Consider the following 22,328-nt stretch of genomic DNA (forward strand, 5'->3'; position numbering starts at 1 on the left):
AATTTTTAAAAGCAAGTGTATAGATATTAGGAAAAGAAAGGAATTAACTTTGTCATTTACAATATTACACCTTCTAAGACATTTTTAGAAGATCAAAAAAAAATCATATCAGAGAAACTCAAGTAAAAGGCAAATAAACAAAACATTTCACATGACTTCTTAGAACTTATATACAAGATAAGTAAACTTATGATCAACCAAAGGAAAATAATATTACCTGCCCAGGAAAAAAAGCTCATTAAAAAGTTTTTTATATATTTTAAGTATACATACCCCACACTCTGCTACATCTCTATATTTTCCAAAATGAAGAACCTATGATCAAAACAATATATTAAGATATCAGAATCAAAACTGCCACAGACAACACAAGGTCAAAGCTAATCCTACTAATTGTAAACACTAAGTTTCATGAAAAAAGCAATACATACACGTGCTTTTGTGTTTCGGTTAACAGTTTCATAAACTCCCATGTAAAATTCAGGGTCAAACATATCCTGAACCATGCAACGAAACTTCACAAAACTGTTAGGTTTCAAATAATGAAGAGGAACTTCATTCAGTGATGGTACCTTAAAGGGAAACAAACAAGTCAAAATAGTCTCTGTTCTGCAGAGACAAGCACATACACATGTATATCCAGACAAACTGCCATTCCCCACCTACCCACCCCCAATACAAAATCAAGCCCCATCAAGGAGCCAAATGATTTCAACGGTCAACAACACAACTGCTGAACAAAAGTCCTTTCCACATTCTTGCAAGTTCAGTTCGTATGATGACGTTTGATTATAATGTCAAAGGATGCTTTTCCTTCAGAACACTTTCCACTTAGCAGAAAGGCATTTGCTTTGTTGAGCTATTCTCTTAAACTCATACAAGTAATTCTTTAAAATGAAGGTAATAAAAGATCAAAGTTCTCACAATTGCCCTTTTTTTTTCCCACAGTCAGTTACTGCCACCTACAGGTGCCAGTACAGAAGCATTTATTTGCTTGAATTTAAATTGCAAGAGACCAAAATCTTTTAATACATATGCACTTAAGGCAGAGGGCGGTACACGTTAATTTATATATTTTTAAGTTATATGTGGATCACTGTGAGAAATTGGAAGTCTGCCCAACCCTTGCCTGCCCACCCACCCCCAGCAAACAGCAATAACAAGCTTACCCATTTAGGAGCATTATTCTCCTTCAGCTTTTCCTTAAAATATTCTATTACTTTCTTCTCCCAGTCAGGATTAACCCCATTTTGAGCTGAAAGAAAAATATACTTTTCAAAGCTGAAGGTACATTAGTTTAGGGTGCCTTATTGGAAGCGCTGCACAAGACACCAGAAGCTGCCGGGTCGGGGGCTAGATATTACAGTTGGGGTGAGGCTGAGCCCCTGCGGGCTCTCAGGTGCTAACAGTTTCCCAAGAGCTCTTCCACAGTGAGAGATGAGGCCCCAGACAGAGCAGCACAGGAACCATCACCTGAAAAGCACTCTGCTGCTTGAAAACATTTTAATACAGATTTAAAACACTTTTACAATTACCCTGAAATGAAAAGCAGAGCATGTTCTTCTTCTACTGTTTTTAACTTTTTATTTGGGAATAATTTCAAACTTCCAAAAAGTCACAATGAAAATTACAAAGAACACCTGTACCCTTGCCCCCATTTACTTTATTATTCGCTTGCTCTCTCTCCCTCTCCCACATTTTTCTCACTTGAGCTTACATTACACACACATCATTTATTTTTACCTTTAAACAGTACTTGGGCTTCCCTGGTGGCTCAGCTGGTAAAGAATCCGCCTGCAATGCACGAGACCTGGGTTTGATCCCTGAGTTGAGAAGATCCCCTGGAGAAGGGAAAGGCTACCCAACTCCAGTATTCTGGCCTGGAGAATTCCATGGACTGTATAGTCCAAGGGGCCGCAAAGAGTCGGACGCGACTGAGCGACTTTCACTTAAATAGTACAGTGTGTTTCCTAAGAATAAGGAGATTATCTTACATAACCACGGTACTTGCTATCAATCTCAGGAAATTCGAAATCAATACCAAACTCTTTTTACCAAGCCTACCACACATATTCCAGCTAGTCTCCCGACCCATCACTATTGTCTCCTGTATTTTTTCCACTTCAGTGCATATTCAGTTTAGGATCGCAGCCTGCTTTCTGCTATCAATTTTTTCTTTTCAATCTTTTTCTACTCCGGAACAGTTCCTCAATCTTTATCTTTTATGACACTGATAATGAAGAATACAAACCCATTATAAAAAAACAGCATGTTCCTCACTGGGTCTGTCTGATGTTTCTTTATGCGTGGACTGCGGTTACGCGTTACCAGTCAGAGTGCTACGTAAGCATGTGGTGTCCTGGAACGGTTGTATGCGCTTCATTGAGACAGGAGATGCTCATCTTCTCTCCACGCATGACGTTAATTTTCACCACCCAGTAAAAGTGACAGCCAAGTTCTCCACAGCAGTCACTTCCGCCCTCTCCCCTCTAGTAAGCAATCTACAGGAGATGCCTCAGGACCAAACAAGTAATTTTCATGAAACTTGCCCTGCTCCCAAGATTCAGCACACCTCTACCTCTTGCAACGATGATTGCAAAATAAGAAAAAGGTGTTTTTAATGTCATATTAAGGATAAGAAACCAGCTTTTGAAAAACTATGGGAACTGGCCAAGACTAAAAAGTGAATCATCCAAAAAAAAAAAAAAAAACCAGGTATATATATATACGCATGTTTTCATGAATTAGAACTACCTAACCAGACCTTTGCCAACAAAGGTCCGTCTAGTCAAGGCTATGGTTTTTCCAGTGGTCATGTATGGATGTGAGAATTTGACTGTGAAGAAAGCTGAGGGCCGAAGAATTGATGCTTTTGAACTGTGGTGTTGGAGAAGACTCTTGAGAGTCCCTTGGACTGCAAAGAGATCCAACTAGTCCATTCTAAAGGAGATCAGTCCTGGGTGTTCATTGGAAGGACTGATACTAAAGCTGAAACTCCAATACTTTGGCCACCTCATGTGAAAGACCCTGATGCTGGGAGGGATTGGGGGCAGGAGGAGAAGGGGATGACAGAGGATGAGATGGCTGGATGGCATCACTGATGGACATGGGTTTGAGTAAACTCCAGGAGTTGGTGATGGACAGGGAGGCCTGGTGTGCTGCGATTCATGGGGTTGCAAAGAGTCGGACACGACTCAGAGACTGAACTGAACTGAACCAGAGCTGGTCAATACTTCCAACAATGCATGGGTACCATATACATCACACAAGTGCTATGGAAATGTGGTGTAAAGGAATTTTGTCTTTATTTGTTATGCAGCTGGTTCTGTTAGAAACACTCATAAGATCCTGGTAACACCTGCTGTAGCAGATTCCTAATGCTTTCACTTAACTGAGCAAAGGACAGTTATTAAAAAGCACTCGTGGAGGTGAAAGTGCCTTCTGTGATTCTGACTGCAGTGAGGGTTAAATCCTTGTGTGTGTATGTTAGTCATCATGTCCATCGCTTTGCAACCCCATGGACTGCAGGCCGCCAGGCTCCTCTATCCATGGGATTTCCCAGGCAAGAATACCAGAGTGGGTTGCTATGTCCTTCTCCAGGGCATCTTCTCAATCCGGGTCTCTTGCATTGCAGATGGATTCTTTACCAACTGAGCTAGAGCAAAGCCCCCAAGGGTTAAATCTACTCCTAGTAAACTGGTCCTCAAAGTGCAGCTTCCCAGACTGGCAGCACTAGCACCACCTGAGCAGCTGTTAGCAAGGCTGGGAGCCCATCCCAGAACCACTGAATGAGAAGCCCTGGAGGTGAGGCCTAGCAGTTCATGCTTTAAGATACCCTCTAGGTGATTCTGGTGCACACTGAAACTTGAGAAGCACTGCTCTACTAAACGCATGCCGATAAAGGATCACTGAATGGGGCTGGGGGGACTAGACTGGGTATTTCTGCTTCTAGTCAAAACGGATGTTTCCTACAAGCAGACATGACCACCAACACCACCATTCTGACTGCATCTGTGTAAGAAGGTTGAATACACCACATCACAGGCGATGAAACTACATTAAAGAGTTACTAGGAAGCAGCAAGTTACTGCGAAGTAACTTACATGTTATGAAATGTTAACAAAACATCTGGTACTGCTGAACAATTTAAGGACTGAAGCAGACAATTCCAAAATTCTCAGGAGTACAGTAACTACCCATTATGTATTAAGCCTACTTTATGCCCAGCACTCTGCCAGGTGCTATCAGGATCCTTAGACTTGAAGGAAGTTAGGAGAAGGCGATGGCACCCCACTCCAGTACTCTTGCCTGGAAAATCCCATGGATGGAGAAGCCTGGTAGGCTGCATGCAGTCCATGGGGTTGCAAAGAGTCAGACATGACTGAGTGACTTCCCTTTCACTTTTCACTTTCATGCATTAGAGAAAGAAATGGCAACCCACTCCAGTGTGCTTGCCTGGAGAATCCCAAGGACGGGGGAGCCTGATGGGCTGCTGTCTATGGGGTCACACAGAGTCGGACACGACTGAAGTGACTTAGCAGCAGCAGCAGAGCTAAGACAGGGCTTCCCAGGTGGCTCAGTGGTAAAGAATCCTCCTGCCAATGCCGGAGACGTGGGTTCGATCCCTGGCTTGGGAAGATATCCTGGAGGTGCATGCAAGCACATGAGAGCTAAGATAAACTATGGGCAGAATAGCAGGCAAAAGCAAAGAGAAGAAAATAATGAAAGTCAAAATATTTCAGAGCGGGCTTCTGAAAGAGGTGGTGTTTGAGCCAGGCCTGGGAAGAGAGGCATAATGGAACCATGTTGAGGTATGAGGGGTGGGCATATTGCAGACACAGGGCATTCTGGGGGAGGCAACAGTAATAGTAAGCCAGAGACAAGGACGGACATACCGGAAATTCAAATACGCGAGCACAAAGTGGCTGGAAAAGAACAAAGCTAACGAACAAAAGGAAGATGAGACCAAACACATCACAGAGTTTTCAATGCCAGGCTACAGATCCACTCTCTGTTCATCAACAATTCACCTTTACATTCCCAGGCTCTAACAAGGGCCTGGGACACAGCTCCTGGAATCAGAGAAGTAAACATTAAACAGACAAAACATTGAGAAAAATCGGCTGTTTCGCAAGACTAGCACCCATTTCCCCTTTATCTAGCAAGTGCCTCTCCTGAGGAGGAACCACAGCACCCGCACTCTCAGCCCCAGGGCGGACCTGACAGAGGCCTCACAGTAGTTCTGATGATCAGGTTAGGGGGGGCCTCAGTCAAGGACAACCCCAGGTATAAGGCTCAGCAGCTGGGTCCAACAAATCCTACAGCTGCCTGTGGCCACAATGACCGAGGTCTGTCTGAAAACGAAGCCATCCCAGGGGAAAGTGGAGTAGAGAGGCTGATTTCTGAAGTATTTGGCTGTAGTTGAGCCAGACATTAGCCCACTCAGGAACTGTTACCTGAAACAACGTGTTCATCTTCCTTGGTTTAAGCAGAATCGACTTAGGCCACGGGCAACCAAGAATCCTGTTGAGCACATACATATCACTATCATCCTTCTCATGAATTCCTGGCCGTCTGAACGTGGGCACCCCTGCACTCTCTTGCCCTAGTTTAAGTGGTCAGAGCAACTGAGGAACAAAAGACAGACACACTTTTACACTCTCACCGACAGCCTATGAGAGATCCAGTGCTCTGCCTCAATACTTCATCTTGTCAATCTTTTTAATACCCATCATATACCAAATTAATGTTTTTGTTTCTAGTGTGACATAGACATCAAGGCTCATTTTTTTCCAGAAAGATATCTATTTGTTCCAGCCTTATTTAAAGGACTTTCTAGTGGTAAACTGCTTTGGCAAACGGAGTAACAATTAACTGTCACACAATTACCAAAGAGAAAACATGCGAAAAAATAACCACTCACTCAACATATGCCACAAAACCATGGTCAAGGAGAAGGAACTTCACTCATACACTGTCAATCTTTCCTCCTACAGAATTAGCAAACTTGCATGGGTCCGAGTCCATCATTGATGAGAAATAGATGCTGTAATTGGGGAAAGTCTTCTCACTGGCCCTCAGCAGCAACAGATAAGATTTTTTAAAATAAGTAAATTGCCGTGGTACTACTGTCAAACTCAACTCCTGTTTTTACGTTACCGTATTCTGTTAAACTGGTAAGAGTTGTCTATCCTTATGCCAATACCATATTGTCTTAATCACTATAGCCTGACAGCAAGTCTTAAAATTAGGTAGTGATGTTCTTCATCTTCGCTTTAAAGTCTGTCTTGATTATTCTAGATTCTAAACATTTCTAAGTAATTCTGAGGAACATCTGAAAACGACTACTGAAATTTTTATAAGATTATATTTTGATGTTTAAGTTTCAGTTTGATTATATACTGCATATATAGATTTGAGGAGAACTAAGATATATGTCCCTTGGACTGCAAGAAAGTCCAACCAGTCCATCCTAAAGGAGATCAGTCCTGGGTGTTCACTGGAAGGACTGATGCTAAAGCTGAAACTCCAATACTTTGGCCACCTCATGCAAAGAGTTGACTCACTGGAAAAGACCCTGATGCTGGGAGGGATTGGGGGCAGGAGGAGAAGGGGATGACAGAGGATGAGATGGCTGGATGGCATCACTGACTCGATGGACATGAGTTTGAGTGAACTCCAGGAGTTGGTGATGGACAGGGAAGCCTGGCGTGCTGCAATTCATGGGGTCGCAAAGAGTCGGACAGGACTGAGCGACTGAACTGAACATGTAAGAACTTGACTTGCTGTTGCTGACTTTTAAGACTGAAGGGGGCCACAACACAAGAAATTAGCCAAACTCTGCTGCTACTGCTGCTAAGTCACTTCAGTCGTGTCCGACTCTGTGCGACCCCTGAGATGGCAGCCCACCAGGCTCCCCCGTCCCTGGGATTCTCCAGGCAAGAACACTGGAGTGGGTTGCCATTTCCTTCTCCAATGCCGAAAGTGAAGAGTCAAAGTGAAGTCGCTCAGTCGTGTCCGACCCTCAGCGACCCCATGGACTGCAGCCTACCAGGCTTCTCCATCCATGGGATTTTCCAGGCAAGAGTACTGGAGTGGGGTGCCATTGCCTTCTCCAGCCAAACTCTAGAAGCAGTGAAAAAGGCAAGGAAACAAGAGTATCCCCTAGAGGCTGCAGAAAGGAAGGCAGACCTATGAACCCCTTGACTTTATCCCAGTGACACCCACATCAGACTCTGGCCTCCAGAACTGTAAGATAATACATCTGTGTAACAAACGCTGGAGAGGGTGTGGAGAAAAGGGAGCCCTCTTACACTGTTGGTGGGAATGTTAAGTTGGTATAGCCACTATGGAAAACAGTTTGGAGGTTTTTAAAAAAAAACCCTAAAAATTAGAGTTGCCACATGAACCAGCAATCCCACTCCTGGGCATATACTGGGACAAAACTATAGTTCAAAAAGATACAGCATCCTGTGACAAATCATAACGGAAAAGAATATTAAAAACAATATATTATACATATAACTGAATCACTTTCCTATACACAGAAATTAACACAACACTGCAAACCAACCCTATTACAATAAAAAATAAATTTATGTTGCTTTAAGCAATTAAATTTGTGGTAATTTATTACAGCAGAAATAGGAAATTAATAGTGTATTTTTAAAAGAACTGGTCTATTTCATCCAAGTTGTTGAATTTATATCCACAAAGCTGTCTGTATTACTCTTCGCCTGTCTGTATTACTCTTCCCGTCTGTATTACTCTTCCCCTATCTGTATTACTCTTCACCTGTCTGTATTACTCTTTCCCTGTCTGTATTACTCTTCGCCTGTCTGTATTACCTTCGCCTGTCTATTACTCTTCGCCTGTCTGTATTACTATTCCCCGTCTGTATTACTCGTCGTCTGTATTACTCTTTGCCTGTCTGTATTACTCTTCCCTGTCTGTATTACTCTTCCCCGTATTACTCTTTGCCTGTATTACTCTTCCCTGTCTGTATTACTCTTCCCCGTATTACTCTTCGCCTGTCTGTATTACTCTTCCCTGTCTGTATTACTCTTTGCCTGTCTGTATTACTCTTCGCCTGTCTGTATTACTCTTCCCCTGTCTGTATTACTCTTCCCCATCTGTATTACTCTTCCCCTATCTGTATTACTCTTCCCTGTCTGTATTACTCTTCGCCTGTCTGTATTACTCTTCGCCTGTCTGTATTACTCTTCCCCTGTCTGTATTACTCTTCCCATCTGTATTACTCTTACCCTGTCTGTATTACTCTTCACCTGTCTGTATTACTCTTCCCCATATTACTCTTCGCCTGTCTGTATTACTATTCCCTGTCTGTATTACTCGTCGTCTGTATTACTCTTCCCCTGTCTGTATTACTCTTCCCTGTCTGTATTACTGTTCGCCTGTCTGTATTACTCTTCCCTGTATTACTCTTTCCCTGTCTGTATTACTCTTCACGCGTCTGTATTACTTTTTCCCTGTCTGTATTACTCTTCGCCTGTCAGTATTACTCTTCCCTGTCTGTATTACTCTTCGCCTGTCTGTATTACTCTTCGCCTGTCTGTATTACTCTTCCCCTGTCTGTATTACTCTTCCCATCTGTATTACTCTTACCCTGTCTGTATTACTCTTCACCTGTCTGTATTACTCTTCCCCATATTACTCTTCGCCTGTCTGTATTACTATTCCCTGTCTGTATTACTCATCGTCTGTATTACTCTTCCCCTGTCTGTATTACTCTTCCCTGTATTACTCTTTCCCTGTCTGTATTACTCTTCACGCGTCTGTATTACTTTTTCCCTGTCTGTATTACTCTTCGCCTGTCAGTATTACTCTTCCCTGTCTGTATTACTCTTCGCCTGTCTTACTCTTCCCTGTCTGTATTACTCTTCCCTGTCTGTATTACTCTTCGCCTGTATTACTCTTCGCCTGTCTGTATCACTATTCCCTGTCTGTATTACTCTTCGCCTGTCTGTATTACTCGTCGTCTCTATTACTCTTTGCCTGTCTGTATTACTCTTCCCTGTCTGTATTACTCTTCCCCTGTCTGTATTACTCTTCGCCTGTATTACTCTTCCCTGTCTGTATTACTCTTCGCCTGTCTGTATTACTCTTCCCTGTCTGTATTACTCTTCCCCTGTCTGTATTACTCTTTCACATCTCTAATGGTATCTGCTCTTTCAAAATAGTACAGCGACTCTGGAACACAGTTTCGCAGTTTCATACAGGGGCTTCCCAGGTGGCACTAGGGATAAAGAACCTGCCTTCCAATGCAGGAGACACAGAGATGCAGGTTCAATCCCTGAGCCAGGAAGATTCCCTGGAGGAGGACATGGCCAAAAATAAAAGGGATTCTCTTGTTATTCCCATTTTACAGATGATAAAGTTGAGGTAAAGAAAAGTTAATTGACATGTTCACGCTCAAGGTTAGGAAGTAGGAGAGGTCAAGCAGTGACCTACTACAGAAGTGTTAGGAGTAGTCTAGCCTAAGTGCTAGCAATAGGAGATAGCTTTCCTGCAGAGAATCTAAAAATTATAAAACTAAAATCCATTCCACTTCTACCATCACTATGAATTAACCATTCTAAACAATGTCATTGATCAACTATTTTTCCTTTGAAAACCTTCTGCTGGTATAAATCCTGAACAACTGCTGACTACTGCGAGGTTTTAATACAGACTTCCCCAGTGGCTCAGATGGTAAAGAATCTGCCCACAACGCAGGAGACCCAAATTCGATCCCTGGGTCGGGAAGATCCCCTGGAGATGGGAATGGCTGCTCACTACAGTATTCTTGCCTGGAGAATTCCACGGACAGAGAAGCCTGGAGGGCCTACAGTCCATAGGGCTGCAATTACTACATTTTTACTATTTACCCTTTAATAAATATCTCATTTGGCACAGAAGTTTATTTGAAGAACCTCTGTTACATTTTGTGACCCCATGGACGGGCTCCTCTGTCCTTCACTATCTCCCAGAGTTTGCTCAAAATTCATGTACACTGAGCTGGTGATGCTATCTAACCATCTCAGCCTCTGTTATATACTTAGCTCCCCAAACAGACTCAGCCACATGCATTTGTCTGGACAGTGAATTTCTAAGAGGTACGTGTGTGCATGCCCAGTCATGGCTAACCCTTTGCGACACCAGGGACTGTAGCCTGCCAGGCTTCTCTGCCTGCGTAAATTTTTCAGACAAGAATACTGGAGTGGGTAGCCATTTCCTTCTCCAGGGGACCTTCCCAATTGAGGGCTTAAAACCTGCATTTCCTGCACTGGCAGACGGATTCTGTACTACTGAGCCACCTGGGAAGCCCTCTAAATGGTACGGAATAGTCCAAACTTGGTTAGAGCAGTGAGCATCCCCCAAGCCCTATGGTACTCTAGAGTCCTACAGGTATACGAAAGATTTTAAATAAACGAACAATAACCCAGTGACTGTAAAGATGAAGGAGAACTTGAATTATTTCAATTCTATCTTCCATGGGACAACTTGAACAGCTTTTTATGTTTAATATTTTAAACAGTGAAATAGTATGAATTGAGAGGTGCAGTGGGTGCAAATTTTGCTCATAAGTGAACATTTTACTGAATTTGAATCGTATCTTAATATAGAAATATATTCTTCTTAAGGGCCTGCTTCCCTGGTAGCTCAGCTGGTAAAGAATCCACCTGCAATGCAGGAGACCCCAGTTGATTCCTGGGTTGCAAAGATCCCCTGAAGAAGGGATAGGCTACCCACTCCAGTATTTATGAGTTTCCCTGGTGGCCCAGACCGTAAAGAATCTGCCTGCAATGTGGAAGACCTGGGTTCGATCCCTGGGTTAGGAAGATCCCCTGGAGAAGGGCATGGCAACCCACTCCAGTATTCTTGCCTGGACAATCCCCATGGACAGAGGAGCATGGTGGGCTACAGTCCATGGGGTCTCAAAGAGTCAGACTGGGCAATTAAGCATAGCACATTTTCTTAAACAGCTATTTGTTTTACAGGAAAGAATGAATCAAGAACATCAGTGGAAAGTTAGTAACATCAGTGGAAAGATTTCTAGTTTGTGTCTTTTATAGATGTTTCAGTTTTATCAAAATTCATTTATAATTGAACTGTTTATATAAAATATCATTATATTGAATTATGACTAAAAGACCAAAATTCAAACTATTTAGTAGGTATAAACACTATTCAGTAAATAGTTGAGCTTAAAAAATTCATTAATTATACAATTAATAAAGATTATTCAAATCTAAAGTGTGGTACCTGTACCAACATGAAACAACGTCGTCATAACAGAACTCAACAACCACAAAAAAAATTCTAAAATAAGCAGGGATGAGGAAGAAGTTGATAGAAGCAATGTCTAGATTGAATTTGAAATATGTAATTACCTTAAACACTGCACATAGCTTCATTTCATGATTATTACTGAAAATAATTTTGTAGTATAAAGAAGTTAGTTAAGTTGCTCAGTCATGTCTGACTCTTTGCGACCCCATGGACTGTAGCCCACCAGGCTCCTCTGTCCATGGGATTCTCCAGGCAAGAATACTGGAGTGGGTTGCCATTTCTTTCTAAAGGAAGTATTAAAAAATGATTACAGCTAAATGCCCTGGGTACGGCCGTGTAGCTAAGAAGCAGTTTGGCGTTAGAATCTGACATCTTTACTATTCTCTACTACCCAAAGAATTAAATGCACTACAGATTCAATGCAATCCCCACCATAATGCCAACTGCCTTTTTGGCAGCAATGACAGATTCTGAATTCATATGGAAATACAAGGGATTCTGAAGAGTCAAAACAATCTTTAAAAAAAAAGAACAAGGACAAAGTTGGAGGACTCATGCTTCATCATTTTAAAACTTGCTACAAAGCTACAGTAATCAAGACAACATAGTACCGGCAGAAGGGTAAACATACAGATCAACCGAATGGGACTGAGAGTTCAGAAATAACGCTATACATCAATGGTCAACTGATACATACACATATACACACACAGTTTTTAAAGGAAAAAAAAAAAAAAGCTGCCAATCTGAATCAGTGGGGAAAGAATAGTCTTTTTCAACAAAAAGTACTGGGGGAGCTTCCAGGCTGGTGGAGGCAGCCACATGCTGAAAAGGCAGCACAGTGAAGTTCCATGCAGACAAAAGCTGTCCACAAGCAATCCTACCAGACCTTGCCCTACGCTCCTTTTCATCTGCGTACTCTATGAGATCCTTCAAAATAAACTGGCAAATGTTAAAACACACACACACAAGGTGCTGTGACGATTAGATGCGCACATGCAAAAGAATGAATCTGAATCTCTACTTCATACCATCATCCACAAAAATTAATTCAAAATGGATCCAAGACCTAAATGTAAGGAGCTAAAACTACAAAATTCTAAGAAAGAACACAGATATATATCTTTGTGACCTTGCATCAGACAATAGTTTCTTAAATATGGTACCAAAAGCATAAGCAACTAAAGGAAAAATAAATTGGACATCATCAAAATGAAAAATCTGCATCAGAAGATGTTATCAAGAAAGCAAAAAGGCAATTTATAGAACAGGTGAAAATATTTCTAAAACATGTATCTGATAAGGGTCTAATATACAGAATATATAAAGAACTCTTATAATGCAATAATACAAGACAAAACCCCAATTAAAAAATCTGCAAAGGGGAATTCCCTGGAGGTGCAGTGGTTAGGATTCTGGGCTTTCACTGCCAAGGGCATGGGTTCAATCCCTGGTCAGGGAACTAAGATTTGAGAAGCAGCTGCATAGTGTGGTCAAAAAATAAAAATCTGAAAAGAATCTGAAAAGACATTTCTCCAAATAAGATATACAAAAGGCCTATATGCATATGAACAGATACAATATACTATTACATTACAGTAATGCAAATTGAAATCATAATGAGATATCACTTGACCCCGATTAGAATGGCTATTATTAAGAAGAGGTTGAAGTGGACTGGAGAAATTGGAACCCTCATACTTTGCTGGTGGAAATGTAAAATGGTGCAGATACTTTGGGGAAAAGTTCTAACATGAAATTACCATATGGCCCAGCAATCGTACACAGAGGCATATTCCCAAGAGAACTGAAAACATGTATTCCCACAAAAACCATGCGTATTTATAGCAGCACTATTCACAACAGCCAAGTGTCCACCTATGGAGAAATGGATAAACAACACACGGCATATTCATGCTATGGAGTACTGTTTGCAGTCGTGGAAAGGAAGGTAGCACTGACACACGCTACAACATGCATGAACCTTGACAGCATTATGCGATGTTAAAGAAACCAGACACAGGAGGCCAGAAGCTGCATGACTCCCTTCACATGAAATGTCCAGACGAGGTAAACCACGGACAGAAGTCAATGAGTGGTTTTAAGAGGATGGTGGATGGGGCAGTCGGGAGTGACTGCTAACATATACGGGGCTTCTTTCTGGGGTAACAGTAACGATGTGCTGATGGCTGCACGTTCACAATGAATAAACTAAAAACCACTGAACTGTACATTTTTAAATGGTGAATTTTATGTTATATCTCAATGTAAAAAAAAAAAAAAGGAAACAGTTAAACTGAGACCCTCAGTGGGAGAAAAGCAGCACACGATTACTCATTTTATACTGTAACACTGTTTTTTAACCATATGCAAGTTATTACTAAATAATTTAAAAATTCATATACATACACATGTATCCTGCTGCTGCTGCTAAGTCTCTTCCGTCGTGTCCGACTCTGTGCGACCCCATAGACGGCAGCCCACCAGGCTCCCCCGTCCCTGGGATTCTCCAGTCAAGAACACTGGAGTGGGTTGCCATTTCCTTCTCCAATGCATGAAAGTGAACAGTGAAACTGAACTTGCTCAGTCGTGTCCGACTCTTAGCGACGCCATGGACTGCAGCCTACCAGGCTCCTCTGCCCATGGGATTTTCCAGGCAAGAGTACTGGAGTGGGATGCCATCGCCTTCTCCGATACACATGTATATATCTATACGTGTGTGTGTGTGTGTCTATGTGTGTATATATACATGCCTTTTGCCATGGCTCTCCAATCCATTCTTCCCTGAGAACTTCCCCCAGTGGTGAGGTGTGGGCCTCAGTAGTTATGACCATCCATTAACACTGCTCTGGCAGTGGCTGACTGGCCCATGAGTGAACCACTGACTCCATGCTGGGCCAATCAGATCCTCTAACACTAAAATCTGGGATTAAGATAAAGATGCTGGAACTTCTCTGGTGGCTCATCTGCTAAGACTCTGCCCTCCCCATACAGGGTGCCCAGGATTGGACCCTGGTCGGGGAACTAGATCCCACATGCCTCAGCTAAAGGCTTGCATGCTGCAACAAATACTGAAGGTCCTGCATGCTGCAACTGAGACCGGGCATAGCCAAAAAAAATATTTTTGGAAAAAATAAAGATGCTAGCTCAAGTGGGTTGGAACTGACAAGTGAAACTGGGAGCCCTGGACTAGAGAAAGGTAAAGTTTGTGTGCAGAAATGAACATAGCCTAGGGGAGAAAACTGAGATGTCCTGCTTGGCTGGATTTCTGCCAGCTTTCCAATTTCACTCAGTAGTCTCTTGGGTTACCAAACCACCTGCCCTGCCTTTGGGTTCTATAGCCTTAAAACAAATCACTTTTTTTTCAATGGCCTAACAGGGGCCTGAATATTCATTGGAAGGACTAACACTGAAGCTGAAACTCCAATACTTTGGCCACCTGATGTGAAGAACTGACTCATTTGAAAAGACCCTGATGCTGGGAAAGATTGAAGGTGGGAGGAGAAGGGGACGACAGAGGATGAGATGATTGGATGGCATCACTGACTAATGGACATGAGTTTGAGTAAGCTCTGGGAGTTGGTGATGGACAGGGAAGCCTGGCGTGCTGCAGTCCATGGCGTTGCAGAGTTGGACATGACTGAGCGACTGAACAAGGGCCAGGTGGCAGGAAGGTCCAAGGTGGGTACAGACAAAAAGGAATGAACTATTTATTGGATTAGAATCATGGTGACAACAAAAAAGCAGACAGACTTTTAGATGATTTTACTATTGCTTGAAATTCTCTAAAATCCTAGTGATAAGATACTACTCCCTTCTCTCCTCCACACATCAGTGACCTTTTTCTTCTAAGAGCTAGTCTATTTCTAGTTCTGTTAGATATGACCAAAGTGCCTTGAATATAACTGCAACTAATGATCTTGACCCAACCAAAAATCTGAACATCAAGAAATCTGAGTTGATAAGCATTCCTACTTATTCTGAAATTAAAGCAGTTATTAATTCAAGTGAATAAAAAATCCTTTTTTAAAATAAAAAAAAGATTAAAAGAAAAAAGTATACAAAACTTTTTTTTTTTCTTCTCATTTACAACGCCTGCTTCTGTTTAAGGGAAGCAAGTTGTCACAGGTTACTAATGAACAATCACTGCGGGGACCAAGCCATCAGCACTATGCACATAACAGAGCTTAATATGAGCTTCCCCAGTGGCTCAGATGGTAAAGAATGCGCCTGCAATGCAGGAGACTGGGGTTTGGTCCCTGGGTTGGGAAGTTGCCCTGGAGAAACAAACAGCAACCTACTCCAGAATCCCATGGACAGAGGAGCCCAGCGGGCTACAGTCCATGAAGTCGCAGAGTCGGACACGACTGAGCGATTAACACACACACACACAGAGCTCAATAAAGTATTTCTAAATCTTAAGTCTATGGACCTCAATGCTCTGTATATAAAATCTTTTAGAAACTGGAATGGAAACAGAAAAAGCATTTATGAAAGCTTACAGGGAAAAATTTACATGTGAACAATTGTAATATGGCAGATACAAATTCAAAATACACACTGGTTCACAAAGATGAATTATGATTCATATAGTTGTGATTGTGGTCACTAAGAGAATTTCAAAGTTTCTTATTTGAACCAAGAAAAAAGAATTACAATTTGCATGTGAAAGTAACTCATACCTGGTATGATCATATTCTCTGAACCAATATAACGTCCACCAAGACTGTCTTTAGTTAAGATTTGTAGTGACAGTAACCACCCCAGTTTGCACCATTTCTGACTGATTAATCAGTCTTTTCTCTGCTCAACAAATATGCACAGAGCACTCTTTTTAAAAAAATCTTATTTTATTTTTTGGCTGAGGAGCATGCGGGATCTTGGTCCCCTAACCAGGCATTGAACCTGTGTTCTGTACATTGCAACTGCGAAGCCTTAACCCCTGGACCACCAGAAAATCTCTCATGGAGCATTTTCGATGTACAGGTATATTCTAGACAAATAACAGATACACATCCTAAAATCCCCAGGGTTAAAACATAGCCAAGGAACCCAGGAAACGAGTGATTTCAACAACATGCTTTACAAGTTAATTTTCAGGCTTCACAGGATCCTATAATTACATGCAGCAGAAGTTACCCAACTCAGGTTCCCAAAGAAGAGTAAGATTTAGCCAGGAAAACAGAAGTGGGAGAGGAAGTCTTGACCAGGCAAAGGAAACAGCCTATGCAGAAAGCCTAGTGGCGTGGTTTAAGATCAGAGAACTGGAAGAAGGTTCAGTGTGAGGGGGAATACCGTGATGAGGTCTGAGAGCTGGGCAATGTGCCTGCCCAGTTGTGTCTGACTCTTTGTGACCCTATGGACTGCAGACTGCCAGCCTTCTCAGTCCATGGGATTTCGCCAGGAAGAATACTGGAGTGGGGTTGCCATTTCCTTCTCCAAGGGCTCTTCCTGACCCAAGGATCAAACCTTCATCTCCAGGGTCGCCTGCATCACAGGTGAATTCTTTACCACTGAGACACCAGAGCTGGGCAGGGGTGGGGCCAAAAGGCCTCATAAACCACAAAAGATGAGTATACTTTTCTCTCTGGGCGAAAATGGATTTACAACAATTTCCTATTAGACCAAAAAGAGTCTACAAGTTTAACACCTCACTTCTCACACAAACATACCTGTAATGTTGTTGTTATAAAGCTATCCAATCCCATATATTCACAGTGATAGGAAAATATAGCAAGAATATACATTATATATCAAAGCAGCTTCTACAAAAACATCATGACTGTAAGACAGGATTAGTTTCTTCTCTGCAAGACACAATCTGTATGAGAATAAGACATTCTAGAGGAAAAACACATCAACAAGGTCCAGGGCATCAACAAAACACAAACTTCAGAAAATACTGTAGAGCCAGCATTTTATATCCAAATTACACCTACTATACTATAATGAGTTGTTTGCCTCTTAGGGTCCTACAAGCAGGAGACAAAATCTGACACAAATACATTCAAATATATACTAAATATAAAATCATCTCATTTATCCAGCCAGACTAGGACATGGATATTTCTCTTAAATTTTCTAAACATCAATTAAGCACCAAAACTTACTTACTTTTGAATGATTTTCCCTAAAAAGTGTCTCTGTGTCTGCACCCTCTTAAACCTACTGTGCAATTTAATCTTCACTCCACATTTAAAGGCCATTATTTTGGAAAACAATTATGGGTTCTAGTATTCATTATGAGCATCAATTACTAGGATTTAGTAGAGAGACATATGCCCCTTTTTGAAAAGGGCCCTGGATGGATATACAGGGATTAAAAAAAATTTTTTTAAACACTATGTACATAGTTTGAAATTTCTCCTTTAATAGGTTGTCAGTGTTCACTGGCTACAATTTGGATGCCTACCCAGGGCTTTTCCTAATATGCTGCCTCTAGTTTCAGCCTGGGAAACCAGACAACTGAACAAGTTCAAATCACAAGGAAAACGAATAGAGTTGCTCAGTGAGCCTTTCCTGCAAGAAATACATTTTCTGCCATCCGTTTTGGCTGCTGCGGACTATTTAGCTTCTTAATAAGCGTTCACGCTAATATTCCACAAGGTCTTAAGTGAGGAAGGCCACTTTCCAAGTTCAAGTTACCTCCTGACAAGTCAGGTGTTCTGATCTTACACACTGATTCCCGGTTGGGTTTGCCTCCACCACTCCTGAGTGCAAAAGACATGCGGGGTGGGGCCAAAATGCCTAGTGAACGGCAACCAGACCTAAATTTTTCTTTGTGTACCCTACCCGAAAAGTGTCATTAACCATGACTGCAAGTGAAATTTCCTGAGCTTGCCTGCCACATGCTAAGCTCTTTCTATGCAGGAACGCATCTGAGTTCGTTCACCATTTCTTGCTAGCTCTGGCCCAAGAGGAGATGGGGAGACGAGACACGTTTTAAAGGTGTCCTAACGGAAAAAAAATCTAAGTTATCACACGAAATCTTATCTCGAAAAAGGAGGATGTGTGTAACCCAGGAGTTACAGCCAACTTCTGCAGCGAGCGAGCAAGCACGCGAGCACTCCCCCCACACACCGGAAGTTTTGAAATGTCCTGCGGGCTTCCCATAGGCAAAGTGCTTTTCCCTTCAGCACATCTCTGCGGGTCCTCCCGAAAGGTTCGAGGACCCCCCAACCCCAGAGTCCGGCCGCACGCGGGGCTCAGGGTCCGCCCGCGGGGCCACGAAGGGGGAAGCGAGGCCGTCAATTACGGCCGGCAGCCGGCTCCTGGCGCCGTAACCTTGGTGGCTCGGGAGTCGCGAATCGGGCAGGTGGGAGGCACCTGCGGCCCGGGCCCGGGCAGCCGCGGCCCGGAGTCTCCGGGCGGGAGGGGGTTGCCGAGCGCCGGCGGCGCAGGCCCGGCTGACCGTCTCGGCCGCTCGAGCCCTCGAGGCGGCCCCGCCTGGGCGCCGCGCGGCAGGGTCCGGGCCCCGGGGGCTCGGTGAACTCGGCGGCCCGCCCGGACCCCGCCCGCCCCCCGGGCGCCGCCACTCACCGAAGAAGCCCTGCACGATGCCCAGCGGGTGGCTGAGCCAATCCTCCCCACAGGGCATCTCGCCGACTGGCCGGAGCCGGCGCGGCCCGGGCGTCCCGCGCGCCTCTGCTCCTCGTCGGGGGCTCGGCCGCTCCTCGCCCGCGCCCTCCCACGCAGGGAAAGCCTCGCGGCGCGGGCCGCCTGGCCTCCCCGCGCCTCAGGGAACGGCGGCGGAGGCGGCGGCTGTGAGGCGCTGCCGGCCACGGGCAGGCGGCGCGTGCGGGCCCCCAGCCTCCACTTCGCACAATGGCGGGAAATAGGCGCCGCCGCCGCCGACCGCGCTGCCGGCGACCTGGGTGGAGCTCGTGCGGGGAGGGGCGGCGGGAGCGCGCAGCGCGGCCCCGCGGCGGGGAGGCGGGGCGGCCTTGCTCCGGGGAGAGGGGGTGGGGCTCGGCGGGGCGGGGCCGCGGCGGCAGGGCGGTCGCCATCTTGGAGACGGGCGAGGGGAAGGGCAGGGGCGGCCTCGCGAGCCTGCCGCGTGGTTACTTGAGGGCTGCATATTGCTCGGTGTCCCTCTGCAGACTCCAAAGGAGAAACTTCCCATGTCTGGTTTATCTGTTTATAGTGGCGAGGCCTTGCGCAGGTCGGAGACCGCAACAGTCCAAGAGCACAAGCGCAAAGAGACCTCAAAGTTATCTCTGGGCAAAATTAGAAGGTAACGTTGCCTCTGGTGTCTGCCCACCTCGTCCCGCCTCTTAGTGGGTTTTTGTTTTGTTTTGTTTTGTTTTGTTTTTGGCCAATGGCAACTCTTTTGTTTGGTTCCGTGCTAGAAACCTCCTGTAATGACTTTCCTCCACTGGATCAAGTCTTCCCTCGACTGGATCAAGACAGTGGTATCTGTACACAGAAAAAGATCTGGTTAATAGTAACCTTTGAATGAGGAAATTTGGAAAATATCCAAGTTCTATAATGAAACAGCCCCTAGATCTGAAATATATCGGAGAAAAACCTCCCTCTCACAACCTGAAGTACAGCGTATTAACAAAAGGATGATCCGAATGTGATCATCTCCACTCCATCTCCACTCCCTAAAAAGTGAGGAGCTGGAGAACTGAACTCGGATCTCAAGCCCTCCTTAGGGCAAAAGGGTTTATTTTGTATCTGTCACTGTGAACTAATTACATTCCTCTGAATCTGGTGGGCAAGGCTGGTTGAATACCCGGATGTGGAAACTGAAGCTATGGAGACCTGATCACGCAGAGCCGTCTGTACTATTTCGTACCATTTTACATAAGAAACTCTGGCATTCAGATATCTGTTCCTGGAACCAATTCCCTGCAATTGATACCAAGGGATGACTGTGATTGGCATATTATACTATACATCTGGCTCTTGTGAATTTGGGTGAGCTGAGAAAACTGTTTCAAATCGTTGGCATTACTACTTTCATTCATTCATTTAGCTTAGAAGGGCTGGAGATTCCTGGTATTGAATAGAGAAATCTCCTATTTAGCTTTGTGACATACAATCTTTTAAATTATAATAATTTCAATTTGCTGTATATGAAATTGCAGCTGGACACCAATTCAGCAGTGGCTAAGAACACTTCAGCTTTTGGTTTTTCCCTCTGTAGTCAGTGATTTGTAGACAATTGTTCAGATTTAACTTTAAGAGACACTGTGATCCTACTGAAATAATGTGAATAATTTCACCCAAGATGTTTTGACACTACTAATGAGTGGTTATGAAAACTTAAAAGGCCAAGGGAAGGTCCATAAGAGTATTTATGGCAAGATTTTTTTTCCCACTGCTGGCAATCACACTTCCCCCACTCTCAAGTCTGTATTTTTAAGAAAGGCATTAAGGACTTCTGTGATGGTCCAATGGTTAAGAATTTGTTTTCCAATGCAGGGGACCCAAGTTGATCCTTCGTGGGAAACTAAAATTCCACATGCTGAGGGGCAACTAAGCTGGTGGGCTACAACTACTGAGCCCACGCACCCTAGAGCCTGTGTTCCACAAGAGAAGCCCCCCTGGACTGCAACAAAGACCCACTGCCTTCATGTTATGTCCAGTTCAGTGAGAGACTTATTACTGAATAATTATCCATTTACAACCATGATAGGTACCAGGAAAGAAAAAGTGAAGTTCTATAAAAGGATTGAATAGCACCATCTAGTCTAGTGAGGGAGGGTTTTGGGGAAAGGATCCTTCAGGGGTTTCCTGAAAATGTGACATTTTTCACTGGGACTTGAAAGATAAATAAGAGTTAGCTAGGTGAAAAGCGTGAAGGAAAGTTATTCCAAGTCTTCAGGCAAGGAAAACAAAAACTTGAATAGAAAATTAAGAGTCACAATTTATGTCAGGACAAAGCTCTCAAGAGTATTTAACAGCATAATAATGTTAAATTAGAATATTTATCTAAGCAACATTATAATTTAGGAAGCTAAGGGTATGAGGATGTATAGGATTCATATATGTGATAGGATAAAGAAGATTTAAACCTCATCTTAAACCTGGGAAGTCAACACACAATTCAAAGGAGAAAACAAGGAAAACTCAGAAGTGACAATATAATATTAATTTTAAAATACAGAGATACTGAAGCAATCAGCGGAAAGAATTGAATGTCGTTGCCTCCAGGATGGGGTAAAAGTTTCTTGTAAACATTTGCTTATTTTCTGTATACTTAGCATGAATTCAACCTCAGCTGCACTGAAACTTCCACTAGATTATGAGATCTTTGAAGCAGTGATTTTGGTATTTTTATGCTGTATTGTTCCCAAGTACCTAGAACAGTGTCTGCCGTCATAGATGTGCAATAAATAGTTGCTGAATGGATAATGCATACTTTCCATTAAGTGCCTAAATCTCCTTTCTAAATAGGCACATTGAGTATGTTTTAATTAATTAATTATAATTTTGGCTGCTCTGGGTCTTCATTGTGGCAAGCGGGGGCTCCTCTCTCGTTGAGGTGGGTGGGCTTATTGTGGTGGCTTCTCTTGTGGTAGAGCGCAGGCTCTAGTGTGTGCAGGGTCAGTGATTGTGGGCTTAGCTGCCCCGTGGCATATGGAATCTTCCTGGAACAGGTATCAAACCTATGTCCCCTGCATTGGCAAGTGGATTCTTCACCACTTCCCCAGGGAAGTCACATCAGATATTTTTCATACATTATTTTCCCAAAGTCCTTTGTCCTATTCTAATCTGGTTTGTTGCCCTCTACTTCTGGTGCAAAACTGTCTTCTTGGGTCTCCCACCACCATTATCCTAAAGATTCTCTTCTTTAGGATTCATCTTTTCATTGAGACTTCAAAAAAATGTTTTCTCCTTTCATGGTTGTGGAAAGGTTGTCCTGGGAAGAACATTTCCTAGCATTTCCTAGCTATGGAGTGTAGGGGAAGTTTGTTGCCTGGCTAGGAACTACATTTCTCAGGCTTCTTTGATGCTAGGCAGGGATATATGACTAGGTTTACCAAAGCAGGCAACCCACTCCAGTATTCTTGCCTGGAGAATCCCAT

At 43.4% G+C, this 22,328-nt stretch overlaps 1 protein-coding gene across 2 annotated transcripts in view; it reads right to left on the reverse strand.

Annotated features, from left to right (window-relative positions):
• MCMBP (minichromosome maintenance complex binding protein) overlaps window positions 1–19,226 on the reverse strand; it is a 38,094-nt gene extending 18,868 nt beyond the window's left edge. For both annotated transcript variants that reach the window (XM_069567319.1, XM_069567318.1), the window contains exons 1-4: window positions 18,832–19,226; window positions 1,170–1,255; window positions 432–572; window positions 274–315 (exon numbers count right to left, since the gene is read on the reverse strand). In XM_069567319.1, the coding sequence (XP_069423420.1) occupies window positions 274–315; window positions 432–572; window positions 1,170–1,255; window positions 18,832–18,889 (327 nt within the window). In that variant the 5' untranslated portion in view covers window positions 18,890–19,226. The remainder of the gene's footprint in view (window positions 1–273; window positions 316–431; window positions 573–1,169; window positions 1,256–18,831) is intronic.
• Between the last annotated feature and the right edge of the window lie 3,102 nt (window positions 19,227–22,328).

The sequence above is a fragment of the Ovis canadensis genome, chromosome 22 (assembly GCF_042477335.2).
Source record: "Ovis canadensis isolate MfBH-ARS-UI-01 breed Bighorn chromosome 22, ARS-UI_OviCan_v2, whole genome shotgun sequence".
NCBI classification, from domain to species: domain Eukaryota; kingdom Metazoa; phylum Chordata; class Mammalia; order Artiodactyla; family Bovidae; genus Ovis; species Ovis canadensis.